At 39.0% G+C, this 16,716-nt stretch overlaps 1 protein-coding gene across 1 annotated transcript in view; it reads right to left on the reverse strand.

Moving 5' to 3' along the window:
- Positions 1–2,667: 2,667 nt before the first annotated feature.
- LOC130921874 (metabotropic glutamate receptor 4-like) overlaps positions 2,668–16,716 on the reverse strand; it is a 589,147-nt gene continuing 575,098 nt past the window's right edge. Inside the window, exons 10-11 of the mRNA XM_057846217.1 lie at positions 14,771–15,017; positions 2,668–6,284 (exon numbers count right to left, since the gene is read on the reverse strand). Coding sequence (XP_057702200.1) covers positions 6,235–6,284; positions 14,771–15,017 — 297 coding nt within the window. The 3' untranslated portion in view covers positions 2,668–6,234. The remainder of the gene's footprint in view (positions 6,285–14,770; positions 15,018–16,716) is intronic.

A 16,716-nucleotide genomic window follows, 5' to 3' on the forward strand; every position in this document is an offset into this window, starting at 1 on the left:
TGGTTAATATCCTTAAAATCCCTTTCCCTATGATTAGAAATATCGTGGAAAGCAATGTGGGGAAGCAAGGTAGTAATTGATCTTTTTCTTAACACCCTAGGTTATTTCCCAACGCAGAGAAGATATATTAATTGGTAGCACTACGCACAGTCATGGTTCCACTTCCCATCATGCATTTGGGCATGGCTACAGTATCATTTACTGAAAGCTCAACAAATACACTAGATGGCAATATTTAGTCACAATATACAAAGTCACATTTATCCTTCAAGAATTACAAGTCTTTCTATCTGTGGATCCCTCTCACAGAAAGAATGTTAACAATGTAAATGCCATCTTGAGGATTTATTCTCATAATAAACAAATACAGTACTTATGTACTGTATGTTGAATGTATATGTTCGTTCGAGTTTTATTCATTTTTTTCTTAATGCATTGCCAAAATGTATATGATCGGGAAAAATTATCTGGAATGATTGGAATTGAATCGGGAGCAAAAAAAAGCAATCGGATCGGCAGATACTCAAACTAAAACGATCGGGATCGGATCAGGAGCAAAAAAACATGATCAGAACAACCCTAGTTACGATTGCAAATTAGTTTGAAAATCGACCGGATCCACTGTATTTTTACACGAGTGACTTCCAGTCTGCCCGATCCTAGCAGTAGTATTGACGCAGGAGGGCCGCGTCTCTCGTCAAATAATAAACTCTGCCGTTCTTTTCGCGTGCGTCGTGTTGAGCCGCTTCTGGGACGCATCTAACACGCGGCCGCACTGCGACTGGTGTGCATCAGCTGATTGACTTTCACGGCCGCGTTTCATTGTGTTCTTGTGGCGGCCACGTTGTCGCGCCGTTGACGTTTCTGGGTTATATACTGCCCTACCGTGTTGGTCCTCATTATAGTAGAGAAGACGGAGTAAATATAATCTACACAAAAAATACTGTAACCCGATCGACTCACAGCCTCGAAAAGTAAGGGTTACATTCCGTCAGAAACTTGTTCGGTACGCCTCCGTTCCGAACCGAGCACCCCGTACCGAAACGGTTCAATACAAATACATGTACCCTTACACCCTTATTTTATTCTGTTACTTGTTGTGATTTATGTGAAGTGAAGCAACACGTTTTTGTGCTAAGCTAAATTAGCCACTTCATTTGATTTGCTCATAACGGAGTCTTCATGTGGCTTCTTCTTCGTTGTGTTTTGCAGCTTCTTTTTTCAGTCGACGGTCAGGGCATCAAAACTTGGAATCGAAATAAAAAAATTTGAACGGTTCCGGGAGAACCGGAGTTTTAGTCAAGAAACCCATCGATGCTCAACGCCCAACCCTAGTCAAGAGGCATGGGCCAGATTGCAGTCGTTAACGAATTATTTATCATTCTTAAAAATGTAAAGTGTAGCTCAAAGTAGCGGGGTAAGTGTAGTGTTTCTTCTTCACAAATTTACTCAAGTATTGTGTGGTAAAACTACACTAAGAAGTACATTTTTTTTCAAAAAAATTACACAAGTAAATGTAACTGAATAAATGCGTTACTGATATTCATCTTATGGAATAAGAATTGAACAAAATAATTGATCAACTATAAGTACATTTAAAAACTTCCAAGCTGTTTTCTGAGCAATACTAACTATAATGTCACCTGAATTCGTTTTTCCTTGATATTAATCCGCATGGATGCAATTAAACTATACATTCCTTTCACATCTTTATTTATTCATGTATTCACCAAGGAGATATGAAAGTGGTAGCTGAGGGAGTATGTTAGCTTTTGTGCTGAGAAGCGCGATCTATAGTCCATCCGTTTTCTATACAGTAAATCCTTGCCTTTGTCCCTGGAAGCCCGTATAGACAGTTGTTTATACTCTTAACCAAAGCGAGCCGGAAGGCCGCAAGTTATTGCTTCATGATAATAAGACACTATTAGTGAGGGGGCGTCATTTTTGAAGAAATCAAACGGAAACAATGTCGAGCGTAAGAACATGATTTTATGGTGAGTTCCGGGCGCGATACGAAGCGCTCGTCGCCAGATGTTCCCACGCGAGAGCTTCAGCCTGTTGCCTAGCAACCGTGACAGATGCAGATCTAGCTGTCGTCGATCTAGAGATGTTAATTGTATTAATGCGGCATTTAAGATGCTCTGTGGAAAGAGTAAGGAGAATTTTTTTTTTTATGCCGCCCAAAAAGTTTTGCAAGGAAGGCCAAAGAAGACCGGGGTGATGAAACTTGCAAAAGAATGGGTTTGTGTTATTCATTGTAATCTCTGATTTAATAATAAAATATATACAGTATGTTTTACAAGTTAGACTGTACATTACTGTAAGTCCCACCTGTGGTTATGTGGGCAATTGCCTGTGCTGTGCAGAGTAGACTAAATAATTGTAAATTGTTGTCATAACATTTATACCATGGCTATTATCTGAAATTGAGGGTTGTGAGTCCCACAGCATAGCAAGTAGGCATTTGCGTGTTGTTTTCAGCACCATTTTTTGCGTATCTTCCGGGACCTGTTCCCGTCTCGTCATCCCTGCGCTGTCATATGTACTTTGTGTTCCGGCACCTTATGATTTACAAATTAAGCACTGGATAGGAGCTGTGAGTTGTGTTTGTAGAAACTTGGCAGCAACAAAGAAAAACAGAGAAGTTGAGTTTGAAAACATTTTAATAGAAATAAAATTTTGTATAAAAAAAATAAACATGCTTCACACACTGATTTTTTTTTTTTAACAAATACATAATCCGATAAGCCAGGCACTGTATCTTTTTTTTTTTTTTTTTTTTGTACATTTTGTTTCTTCTTTTCGAATATGTTGTGGGGACATAAAGCAGACATCACCAATCTATATAATCACATTGAATGGAATCGTCTGAAACGAAAGCCGCGGAGCGAGCGAGGCTTAAAAAAAGCGACACATAAAACGCCCTCTCAAGACACCTGACGGCTTTAATACCACATGATTCAGCTCTTCATTGATATATATTTTCTCATATATATCTATGTATATTAACTCTCTTAGTGCCGTTGACGGTGCTAGACGTCCAATTATATGGCATTTTTCATCATTTTTTCTGTGAATTGAAATCAGTATCACGGGTGGACATTCATTCCATTTGAACTGGGAGGTGACTATGTTCAGCGTTAATTCGCTGTCAACTCGCCTACTTCAAATGGATTGGACGTCCAACGGCGTCAATGGCAGCCAATGAGTTAAAAAACCAATACACGGATTGAAATGAGGTTATCACTAGTAGACGTCCAATCCATTTGCAGTCAGAGATTGGCAGAGAATGCTTGTACGTTCATTTGCTGCCAAACCTTCAACTTCAAATGGATTGGACATCTAGCGCCATCAATGGCAGCCACTTACAGTGATGTGAAAAAAGTATCTGAACCTTTTGGTATTTCTCACATTTCAGCATAAAATCATCAACTGTGATCTGATCTTTGTCAAAATCATACAGATGAAAATACAGTCTGCTTTGACTAAAACCCCTCAAACATTTTTAGGTTTTCATATTTGAATGAGGATAGCATGTAAAAAATGACAGAAGGGGAAAAAATAAGTAAGTGAATCCTCTGCCTAAGGAGACTTTTAAGAGCAATTGAAACCAGATTTTATCAAACAATTTAAGTCAGGTGTGTGCCCAATAACTGATGAGTGGTTTAAAGCTGCCTTGCCCACTATAAAACATACCCCTGGTAATAAATGTCTTGATGAGAAGTATTGTCTGATGTGCCGCATGGCTTGGTCAAAAAAGCTGTCTGAAGACCTGCGATCAAGGATTGTTGATTTGTATAAAGCTGGGCAAGGATACAAAACCATCTCTCAAAGTCAGGATGTTCATCAATCGACAGTCAGAGAAGTTGTCTACAAATGGAGACAGTTTAGCACTGTTGCTTCTCTCCCAAGGAGTGGCCGGATACCAAAGATGACGCCAAGAGTTCAGCGCAGAATACTCAGGTAAAAAAAGAATATTACAGTGTCTGCTAAAGACTTAAAGAAATCACTGGCACAGTCCAATATATCTGTGCACACATCAACTATATGTAAAACTATGGCCAAGAAAGGTGTTCATGGGAGGACTCCATGGAGGAAGCCACTGCTGTCTAATGTTCGCAAAAAGGCACTTGGACACTCCACAGAAGTTTTGGCAAAATATTTAGTGGATCGATGCAATCAAAATTGAATTGTTTGGGAGTAACACAGTCATGTGTGGAGGAAAAATGGAACAGCACACCAACATCAACATCTCATCTCCAACGTGAAGCATGGTGGAGGGAACATCATGATTTGGGGCAGTTTTGCTTCCTCAGGGCCTGGACAACTTGCAATCATTAATGTAAGAATGAATTCAAAAGTTTACCAGGATGTTTTGCAGGAAAATCTGAGGCCATCTGTCAGACACTTGAAGCTAAAAAGATGATGGATGCTGCAACAAGACTGATCCAAAACACAGAAGTAAATCAAACTTCAGAATGGTTTCAGAAGAACAAAATACACGTTTTGGAGTGGCCAAGTCCAGACTTGAACCCCATTGAGATGCTGTGGCATGACCTTAAGCAGTGGTCTCCAAACTATTCCACATAGGGCCGCAGTGGGTGCAGGATTTCATTCCAACAAAACAAGACAACACCTATGCACCAATCTGGTTTCTTACAAGTGCAATCAGTTGACTGCAGTCAGGTGCTGATGTTTTAGCAGAAGCTTCATTGGTTAAACTGTCGGTACTCGATCGGTTGGAACAAAACCAGGACCCACAGCGGCCCTTGAGGACCGGTTTGGAGATCCCTGACCTAAAGACAGCGATTCATGCGAGAAATTCCAGGAAGCTGACTGAAGTACAGCCGTTTTGCAGAAAAGAATGAGCAAAGATTAGTCCAGATCGATGTGCCAGACTGATCTGCAGCTACTGGAAGCATCTGGTTGAAGCTTTTGCTGCCAAAGATCTGTGTGTGTGTGTGTAGGGGGGGGCACAAATTATTAAATGTGGTGGTTCACTTATTCATTTTTCCCCCTTCAGTCATTGTTTGCATACTATCCCATTAAAATTTGAAAACCGATAAATGTTTGGGTGGTTTTAGTTAAAGGAGACATTGTTTTTTCATCTGTGTGATTTTGACAAAGATCAGATCACATTTGATGGTGTTGTATCCAGAAAGGTGAGAAATTCCAAAAGGTTCAGATACTTTTTCATACCACTGTAGTTAAAAAAATAAAGACAAGAAATTTAATAAACATGGATTAAAATGGGTTTATCGCTCGTAGACGTCCAATCTATTTCAAGTGGGACGGTTAGCCCTCCCACTTGAAATAGATTGGATGTCTAGCGCCATCAGTGGCCAAGTTAAAAAAACAGATTCACAACTTCTTTTTTACCCTATAAAACCGGAGGACACAGAGCCTTTTTATAATGAATTTTCTAAGTATGGTTTTCCATTAGGGATATATGGATATCACCTTCAGGGGTATATGGCGGGCTACTCTCAAGGGCATACTTCATCTTAATTCCTCCTCTTAATGGATCTGTACAGCGAGGCTTCTTCACCCTCTGAGGGAAATGGCTGCAGGTAGTGGCGGTGGGGCGTGGAGGGCTTGCGGTCGGAGGCTCAAGCCTTTCCGTTCAATGGGGGCCTCATGATACGTACACAAACAGTCACTCACGAGACCATTTTGAATGCACCCCCGAAAGACCGAGTTAAAACGCATTCCGATTATACAGCGACAACACAACACGTGATGTTAAAACTATCATGCACGACACACTCGGTCCAATAGAACTCGGAAAATTGACGGGGGAGTCTGAATGCAGATTTGACGCACGGATGACTCACTGATTGGAATAAACGCAGCAGGAACCCCCCCCGCGTTTTTAACGCCGATTATCCAGCGTTGAAGATTCTGACGACGAGAACACCCTGACACGTTTTTGGCGTTTGAGTTCACTGTCAGTTTCTGCTCGGATGAATCGAAAGAAAAACTTGCATCTTTCAGTCTCCAGGTAGCATTCATGCAGTATTTTTTTTATATATATATATATATGTTTTGTTTTTTTACAACACAAGATGATACCTCACTAATGTTCTGCTCGCACAAATGCATCCCTGCGGTCGCCGTTTTCAGAAAAACACGCCCCCGTGATTTCCATCCGTGTGAAAAATGACACTCCTGACAAGTCAGGTGGAAATCCCGAATTTGAAAGATGGTGGCTTGGGCTTGATTCGAAGGGTTCCGTTAGATGGCGTGGTTGCTGTAGCTGATATAAGTCTGCTTTGTTGAGAAACCTGCAAAAGAGCAAGGAAATATCAGAGTGACATTGTTCCAATTTTCACTCGTTATGCTGCAATTATACTAACGATACGATCATAGGCGTAGTTTGACTCTTGGGGCGGAGGGGCACATCATGTTGATGACCCCAAAACGCAGTGTCAGCAATAAAATTAACTTGCAAGAATATTCAAAATAATAAGTTGACAATGAGCATTTTTTTGTTTCCCATCACTCTTAAGGGAAATTCTAAATCTGGCTGCTTAGGCAATACTTTTCGACAAGCTCGTCATTCATTGAATTTGGTACGCCCGCCGGTGTCGTGCCAATGTAGTTACCCCAGTCAAAAATGGTATCCCCTGGGCGGAGCCATATTAAGGTAGATTTTTGTCTTTATTATTCAATCAGAAAAAAGTTGCTTTAATCAAAATATATATTTTCAATCAAAAAAAAAAAAAAAAATGTGTTTGAATCCAAAAATAAATTTGAAACTCAAAAAATGCATGTGAAAGATATTTTTCTTTGATGAATATATATATATATATATATATATATATATTTTTTTTTTCATTGAAGTCAAGTTTTTTTTTTATTTATTTATTTATTTTTTGATTGAAGCAACTTTTTGATTGAAGTAATGTTGATTGGTGTTTGGGCCACATTTTGGCTAGGTCATTTTTCTCTTTATTATTCAATCAAAAATAAGTTGCTTCAAAAAAATAGATTTTCAAAAAGAAAAATCACTTCAAACAAAAAAAGAAACATTTCAATCATAGAAAAAAGTTTTTGAGTGCGAAAAAAATATTTGAGATTGAAAAATTTGTATTTGAACACTTAATTTTTAATTGAATTTTTTTTTCTGTGATTGAAGCAATCCTTTTTGTGTTTGGACCATATTATGATTAGGACATTTGTGTCTAAATCATTTAATCCCCCAAAAAGTTGCTTCAATCAGAAAAAAAATATATATAGTTTCAATCAAAGAAAAAAATCATTTTGAAAAATATTTTTTCTCTAATATATATTTGTAAAGCAAATGACTGTATAAGGTGCTCGAAAAAGAATTTCGACCCATTATTAAAATGTTTTTTTTTTTGTTCATTTCATTCATTTTTGTTGCAGGTTTATTGATTTACAACTTATATATATATATATATATATAAGGGCTGTCAAAATTATCGCGTTAACGAATTTTTTAAATTAATCACGTTAAAATATTTGACGCAATTAACGCAGATGTCCCGCTCAGACAGATTTAAATGACAGTACAGTGAAACGCTCACTTGTTGTGTTTTATGGAATTTTGCCGCCCTCTGCTTGCACTTGGGTGCGACTGATTTTATAGGCTTCAGCACCCATGAACATTGTGTAAGTAATTATTGACATCAACAATGGCGGGCTACTAGTTTATTTTTTGATTGAAAATTTTACATATTTTATTAAAACAAAAACATTAAGAGGGGTTTTAATATAACATTTCTATAACTTGTACTAACATTTTTCTTTTAAGAACTACAAGTCTTTCTATCCATGGATCGCTTTAACAGAATGTTACTAATGTTAATGCCATCTTGTTGATTTATTGTTATAATAAACAAATACAGTCCTTATGTACCGTATGTTGAATGTATATATCCATCTTGTGTCTTATCTTTCCATTCCAACAATAATTTACAGAAAAATATGGCATATTTTATAGATGGTTTGAATTGCGATTAATTGTGATTAATTACGATGAATTAATTTTTAAGCTGTAATTAACTCGATTAAAAATTTTAATCGTTTGACAGCCCTAATATATATATATATGTGTGTGTGTGTATGTATATATATATATATAAGAAAGTCAATTACATGCAATGACACTTTTCGGCCACCAGGGGGCCCCACCTTAAATCCGCTCATGGATACGATGCACCGCAATATGCCAGGGTCAAGATAAATTATGTAACCAAACGATATAAAAATATGTTTTTGAAAAAACTGATTAAAATATTTGTGTCTCAGTTGCACATTCAAATACAGTACAGACTACAGTATGAAGCGGTCGTCAAAGCGCAATGGCGATCGCCTGTCAACTCAAATTTTGAGGATTTCGGGCTGTGAAAGAATAAAAAAAAAAAATGTTTAAAGCCAAACACTGTAGGAAAGCTATTATTTCTAAATAAAAATGCTTTTAAAAACTATGCTTCCGGTGTATCACAAAAGTGAGTACACCCCTCGCATTTCTGCAGATATTTAAGTATATCTTTTCATGGGACAACACTGACAAAATGACACTTTGACACAATGAAAAGTAGTCTGTGTGCAGCTAGCTTATATAATAGAGTTCATTTATTTTCCCCTTAAAATAACCCCTGGCAACAAAAGTGACTACACCCCTTAGTAAATACGTACATCCCTAAATGTCCAAATTGAGTACTGCTTGTCATTTTCCCTCCAAAATGTCATGTGACTCGTTACAGGAGTGCTGTCAGCTTTGCTGCAGAGATTGAAGAGGTGGGGGGGTCAGCCTGTTAGTGCTCAGACCATACGCCGCCCTCTACATCAAATTGGTGTGCATGGCTGTCACCCCAGGAGGAAGCCTCTTCTGAAGACGGTACACAAGAAAGCCCGCAAACAGTTTGTTGAAGACATGTCAACAAAGCACATGGATTACTGGAACCATGTCCTATGGTCTGAAGAGACGGGCGACAAGCAGTACTCAATTTGGACATTTAGGGATGTACCTAGTTTCTTGACATGTCTTCAGCAAATTGTTTGCGGGCTTTCTTTTGTGCCCTTTAGGAAAGGAAAAGGCGATGATCTCAAGTTTGTCTGTCATTGTCACTGGTAGTCAACAAGTTAATTGTGTGTAATTCTATTACGTGCTGGATATATAGTTCTTCATCCAACCAAGGATGTAAAAATATTGACTTCCTTTAACATTTACGACTCTTACTTTAACACTTCTCCGAGCAGATCGGGGTTTAAAAAAAAAAAAAAAAGGCAGCTTGCACAACTCATCCAGTGGCTAATCGCTCGGAATAATCCTTTCGAAACAGAACGAAAATGCTCAAATTTAGCCCGATTTTCATTATGTTTACCCACACAGGGCAGGTGAGTCTGTAAATCCCCACGCTGCTCCTACCACCACCACCTCCTTCAAGGTTTTCCTTTCGCGTCCCCAGACAGCGCGAGGCAATCCGCTGAGGTGGCGCAGATAAATCCCACTGCACCCATTCGCAGTTTCTTGGCAAGAATGGCAACGCGCCGACAGGAATTTTTCAATTCTATCAAGTCGTAAATCCACACTGGCGATGACAATGACGAATGGCGCTTATTCAAATAGCTGCGCAACCCCCCGCAACAACAATCCCATGGGGATAAATTGCTCCTAGCGATCACTTGGACATGCTCGACTTATTGGAGCAAAAGGCCCAGTAAGCCATCAAATTGGAGCAAGTGTAACACTGTCCTCTGACATGAAACACTTGATGATGTTTTATTTCTTTACATTGAATTCTATGGCACCAACACAAGTTAGTAGTTTGGCGTAGGAGTCACGTTTTTTTGCAGTACTTTTATTTGCAGTTTTAAGGCTAACCTGCGCCGTCGAGGAAGACCCAATTTACAACCCTCCGGCGTAGCCTGTCTTGTTCCTTCACAATTTTGTGACTTTGCGTTGCGTCAACGCATGTGACGTGGTGGAAATGGACTGTGATTGGTCTGCTCAGACTGTTGTTTCCGGTTGAGCGCGAAATCACCGCCATTGTCAAACATTATTTTTAGGGCTGTCAAAATTATCGCGTTAACGGGCGTTAATTACATTTTTTAAAAAATTAATCACGTTAAAATATTTGACGCAATTAACGCAGATGCCCCGCTCAGAGAGATTTAAATGACAGTACACGGTGAAACGCTCACTTGTTGTGTTTTATGGAGTTTTGCCGCCCTCTGCTGGCGCTTGGGTGCGGCTGATTTTATAGGCTTCAGCATCCATGAGCATTGTGTAAGTAATTATTGACATCAACAATGGCGGGCTACGAGTTTATTTTTTGATTGAAAATTTTACAAATTTTATTAAACAAAAACATTAAGAGGGGTTTTAATTAGGGCTGTCAAAATTATCGCGTTAACGCACGGTAATTAATTTTTTAAATTAATCACGTTAAAATGTTTGACGCAATTAACGCACATGTCCCGATCAGACAGTATTCTGCCTTTTGGTAAGTTTTACAACAAGGCTTTTTGTGCTGCCTAACAGCGAACTCTTGTGGTCGCTTTGTTTTCTTTCCAGTTCAATATGGCTGCACGACGTCTCGGGCTGACGCCTACGTTGTAATGTTGTGCTTATATGATCCTTGGACAAGATTTGTCCGTAAGTATGGTTGTTGTAAAGAATGTACATATTATGTTAGTAAGCGAAATGTTATATTTTTTACATGAGACACTTTTTGTTTATGTTTAGTGAAACAGTATAGCGTGCTAAGCTAACGTTGTTGCTAATGCAATGCTTGTGTATTTTTTTTTTGTAGTTTCACTACGGTCTAAAGAGGACAGTGGTTTGAGGCCATTTTATTAATAAATCAGATGAAAAAGGAAGAAGTCTGCTTATTAAGGCGTCGTTCACTAGCTGTCTAGCTTTGGAAAAAGTAGACGCTTCGGAGTGAGGACAGCATAGACAGATTTAAATGACAGTAGAGTGAAATGCCCACTACAGTCCTTATGTACCGTATGTTGAATGTATATATCCATCTTGTGTCTTATCTTTCCATTCCAACAATTTATTTTACAGAATATATATATAATTTACAGAAAAATATGGCATATTTTATAGATGGTTTGAATTGCGATTAACTGCGATTAATTACGATTAATTAATTTTTAAGCTGTAATTAACTCAATTAAAAATTTTAATCGTTTGACAGCCCTAGTTTTAATATAAAATTTCTCTAACTTGTACTAACATTTTTCTTTTAAGAACTACAAGTCTTTCTATCCATGGATCGCTTTAACAGAATGTTAATAATGTTAATGCCATCTTGTTGATTTATTGTTATAATAAACAAATAGTCATTTTGTACCGTATGTTGAATGTATATATCCATCTTGTGTCTTATCTTTCCATTCCAACAATAATTTACAGAAAAATATGGCATATTTTATAGATGGTTTGAATTGTGATTAATTGCGATTAATTACAATTTTTAAGCTGTAATTAACTCGATTAAAAATTTTAATCGTTTGACAACCCTAATTATTTTGCTAAATGTACCAAGCCGACAGTGTATCAATGATGAGCAAGTACGACAGCATCTACAATGTCTCGTCAAGACATTATGAAGATTGCTGAATGGCAAGCAATTCGTGGGAGGAGGTCACCCAGTGATTGAATAAAAAATGGAAAAACCACCGAGAAAAGTATGTGTGTGATCGGAATCGACTGGCCACACAAAGCGGTGACCCAGTCGGCCAGAAACTGCCAGCTTTTTATCACTTTATGTCAATTTTTTGGTTGGTGCACTTCATCATTTATTGTGTACATATGCATTTCAGACTATTTATGTTGCCTTCCACCCTGCAGATCTCTCCCACACCCCCATATTGGATCCCCAGACTATGTTTTTGGTAATGATGTAACCACCAAACTTCAATATTTTCTGAGTGAATCTCGGATCCACGCGGGCTCCAGTAGGTTCTGCAATATTTGCGGCAACTGTGGTGTAATTCAATGGAAGAGTCATCTGAAAAATCCACCTCTTGCAACTTTTCCAGAGTCCATCCTTTTGACAGGCTGTGGGCCTTGGCAAATGCCACACATTTTTTAAATTGTCTGCACCCTGAGAGATAAATAGTCTGAAATATCAACAAATCTTAGCTGCCTCTTACATTCCTAACCATAAAAAGGGACAAATTCTGCATCAGGATGGTGCGCCATCGCATACTTCAATCAAGATCCTCCAGGATTGGCCAGCCCAGTCACCAGACATGAACATCAGTGAGCATGTCTGGGGTAGGATGAAAGAGGAAGCATGGAAGACGAAACCCAAGAATGTTGATGAACTCTGGGAGGCATGCGAGACTGCTTTCTTTGATGTTTCTGATGACTGATGACATCAATAAATTGTATGAATCTTTGCCGAAGCCTTTGGTTGTCAAAATATTAAATTTGGATCTCACAGCACCACTACTTAATTCGTTTATGTTATGTAATATATTTTTGTATTTGAAGTACATTTTTTTTGTTCAACTTTCACTCTACTTTCTCTAGGCGACAAAACTTTTGTCTAGGCAAAATTTGACCTTTATGTCTTCATTAAATGATAAATCTTTTTTCGTTGATACAAATATTATTTTTGTACATTCAACATCATTTGGGAGGGTCTTAGCTTTTATATGAGCCATTTCTGAACCAATTCATCCAAATGCTCTCTGGCAAACCGCAGATGGGCCTGGACGTGTACTTTCTTCAGCAGGGGGACACGTCTGGCAGTGCAGGATTTGAGTCTGTGGTGGCGCATTGTGTTACTGATAGTAGCCTTTGTTACTGTGGTCCCAGCTCTCTGTAGGTCATTCACTAGGTCCCCCCGTGTGGTTCTGGGATTTTTGCTCACTGTTCTTGTTATAGTTTTGACGCCACGGGGTGAGATCTTGCATAGAGCCCCAGATAGATAGAGATTATCAGTGGTCTTGTATGTCTTCCATTTTCTAATGATTGCTCCCACAGTTGATTTCTTTACACCAAGCCTTTTACCTATTGCAGATTCAGTCTTCCCAGCCTGGTGCCGGTCTACAATTTTGTCTCTGGTGTCCATCGACAGCTATTTGGTCTTGGCCATAGTGGAGTTTGGAGTGTGACAGACTGAGATTGTTGACAGGTGTCATTTATACCGATAATGAGTTAAAACAGGTGCCATTAATACACGTAAGGAGTGGAGCCTCGTTAGACCTTGTTAGAAGAAGTTAGACCTCTTTGACAGCCAGAAATCTTGCTTGTGTGTCGGTGACCAAATACTTATTTTCCACTCTTATTTGGAAATAAATTCTTTAAAAATCAAAAAATGATTTTCTGTTTTTTTCCCCACATTCTGTCTCTCATGGTTGAGGTTTATCCATGTTGACAAATACAGGCCTCTCTAATCTTTTCAAGTAGGACAGGCATGTCCAAAGTCCGGCCCGGGGGCCAAATGCGGCCCGTGGTCAAATTTCATTCGGCCCCCAGCCTCTGTCATAAAATCAGTCACGTCTGGCCCGCACACAGACTTAATAAATTGGTCAGCTGTACTGCTACCAGCATATGAAGTAGCTTACACACTAAATGCTGCTCCTCATTTACCAACTAAAAGGCAGCACTCTAAGCAACATTACCCCATGCGACCCCTTACTTCCAATTTTCTAAAATGGCGACTATCAACAAAAAAAAAAAGAAAGTTGACTGCGATGACCAACGCTTCAAGGATAGGTGGAAATTGGACTATTTCTTCACTAAAATAGGCAACAACTGTGTCTGCCTCATTTGCAAAGAGACAGTTGCTGTTTTCAAGGAGTTCGATGTGAGGCGATATTACCAAACAAGAAACGCTGACATGTACGACAAGATTACAGGAATGATACGCAGCGAGAAATTGAAGCAACTTGTAGCTAGTTTAATTTCACAGCAGCATTATTTCACATGTGCCCGAGAATAAAAGAGAACGCCACAAAGGCTAGTTGCGAGATTGTTGAAATTATTAATTTAAAAAAATGTGACACAAAAAATGGCTTTGTAAAATTTCCTTAAATATATTGTTCTACGTAAAGGACGTCAGCCAAAGTTGGCCCCCCACATTTTTTCCACACCAAATCTGGCCCCCGTTGCAAAAAGTTTGGACACCCCTGAAGTAGGAGAACTTGCACAATTGGTGGTTGACTAAATACTTATTTGCCCCACTGTAGTAACGCATGGTAAGCACGCCGTTCCCGCCTCAGTAACGGCGTTGCCAAAATGAGAAAAGTAATTAGATTACTCACTTCTGAAAAAAAATATCGCTGTTAGTAACGCCATTATATTCTAACGCCATTATTAACAACACTGATTATGACAGACTTATGATGCCGCTGTCAAAACAATGTTACCTATTAACCCAAATTAATCAACAAATAAGACACACTGGACTATTGGCCGCGGGATTCAAAATGAAGGAAAAAAGTAGCGGCTTATAGTCCGAAAATTATGATAAAAATATGGGCAGTTTTCATTAGTTGGTGTTGGGCTTGGTCCCCATACCCCACAAATCGCGGGGCTTTATGCTAACAAGATTATGTGCATTTGAAATTGAATATAGAAAATAGCGAGTGTTGACAATCGTAATCCATCCTTGCAACGACTTGAAAACAATTCCCACAGCGGACTAAATTAACAATAGCGGCAGTTTAGCAGAGTCGCTCAAGTATTAAATAACTCCCTTCCTTCCAATTTGTGCATCAATTTGATTTGCGTTGTGAAGGACAAAATCAAGAAATAATCCATCCGAGCACTTACTTTGTGTTTCCAAGCTTTCGCACAGCTCCGTCTTGGCTTCGCCGTTGGGCCTGAGCCCGGCCTTGGGGTTAAATTTATTGGACATGGTAGCAGCGGTGACTACAGCCTTGAGGCTGCGTGTGCGCTTGGGCACGTTCTGCTCAGGGTGGAACAGGACCACGTAGACTTTGGGCATGTAGAGCAGGCCCAGGGACACCGAAGCGCTCAGGCTTACCGAGATGGTCAGCGTGGTGGTTTGGATGTACATCTGTGTGGAGGCGGATAAAGAAAAACCAACATGTTAACCCTTTCATTTGCGCGTTGGGCATGTTGCTGGAGGCTAAGTAACCCGCACGGAGTACGGGACAGCTGCGGCGTTAGGTTCTCATTAGTGTGCCCAATGACCCGTTAGTTGGCCAAGCTGTTGTTGGAGTACTTTCCGCCACGATGGATCGACAAAGACAAACCGGCAGGCACTTCCTCGTTTCTTATAGTTTTACACTTGTCAGTCGAATCATACGCGGACTCCCTCAGAAAAAAAAAATCTCTTGTGCAAAAATGTCGATAAAACAAGATGTTTGCTTGTTTGCTAGAGGGGTAGCAGGTCGTCTAGTGGTTAACGTGTCCTCCGTACAGTTGAGAGGCCTCGGGTTCAAATTGTGACTCATTCTCGTTCTCCGAATGCGTGTGTGGGTTTTCTGCAGCTACCGTAACTTCTTAACTTTAAGAAAAAACATACAGGTTAGGTTCTAAACTGTCGATTGCTGTGGATGTTAACGTGATTGGCTCTTTGTAAGGATGTCCTGAGTCACCTGATTTTATGGATCTGCCTGTCATGATAATTACCGCATATACTTGTATATAATTTGCGCCGGCATATTTGTGGTTAAAATAGTAGGTATTTTATTTTATTCTTGTATAGGTTGCACCAGAATATGGGAGATTTTTGGCCACATTTTAGGACCACTTCTCGATTATTTGACTGTATTGTCATTTTGTCTCAACTTAAATACATAGTATCAACTAAGTACAAACACTGCCAATGTGGTAAATATATTGAGTTAGTATTTTTTGTTTTAAAACTGTCTTAACTGTCTCACAGTAAGTCTTTCTCATCATCAAAGATGGAAGCCCTCAAATTCCTCTTCATCATCACTGTCGGGTTTTTTTTGCGCGCTTCTAAAGCACCCTCTAGAGGTCGCTTGGCAACATTTTTTGTTGTGAAAGCCAAGATGGCTGCACGACATACACAGTTGGAGCTTCGGTCGTTATGTTGGTCGTTTTCGTGGGCAAATCTTGTTCGTAAGGAATGTTTGTCAAACTGTGTATATTTTTGTTGAAGTACGAGATATTGTATTTTTTATATTAAACATATACATTACCGTATTGGCCTGAATATAAGACGGCCCTGATTATAAGACAACCCCCTCTTTTTCAAGACTCAAGTTTGAAAAAAGACTTTTTGAACGCCAAATTAATTTTTATACAGAAAATAATTACACGACATCTGAAACAAATGATTATAACAACATATTTGAGAGAAAAAGCATGTTGTTTTGCCCCATTGAAATCTTAATATCTGAACATTTAAATATGTAAACTAAAGTGCAATCACATTCGTAAATGAATGGCTTCTGGTTTTTGAAATGTAAATAAACCAATCTATTGTGATAAAAGAACAAAGTTGCAATAACTGCATTAACCATTAAAGTGAAGTCTAACTTTATAGTCTTGAAACAAATCTGAATAAGGAAAAACATGCAATAAAATAATGCAAACTGGTTAAACTTCAGAGTAGCTGAGATCTGTGATGACAGAACATCGCTTCAATGACATCTGGCGCCATCTAGCGCCGTGAGTGAGTATCATGTCTAGACCGCGAATATAAGACGACCCCCACTTTTTCAGTCTTATTTCAATACAAAAAACACTGTCTAATATTCGGGCCAATATGGTACGTTATTCTG

The sequence above is a fragment of the Corythoichthys intestinalis genome, chromosome 9 (genome assembly GCF_030265065.1).
Source record: "Corythoichthys intestinalis isolate RoL2023-P3 chromosome 9, ASM3026506v1, whole genome shotgun sequence".
In the NCBI taxonomy this organism is placed as follows: Eukaryota; Metazoa; Chordata; class Actinopteri; order Syngnathiformes; family Syngnathidae; genus Corythoichthys; species Corythoichthys intestinalis.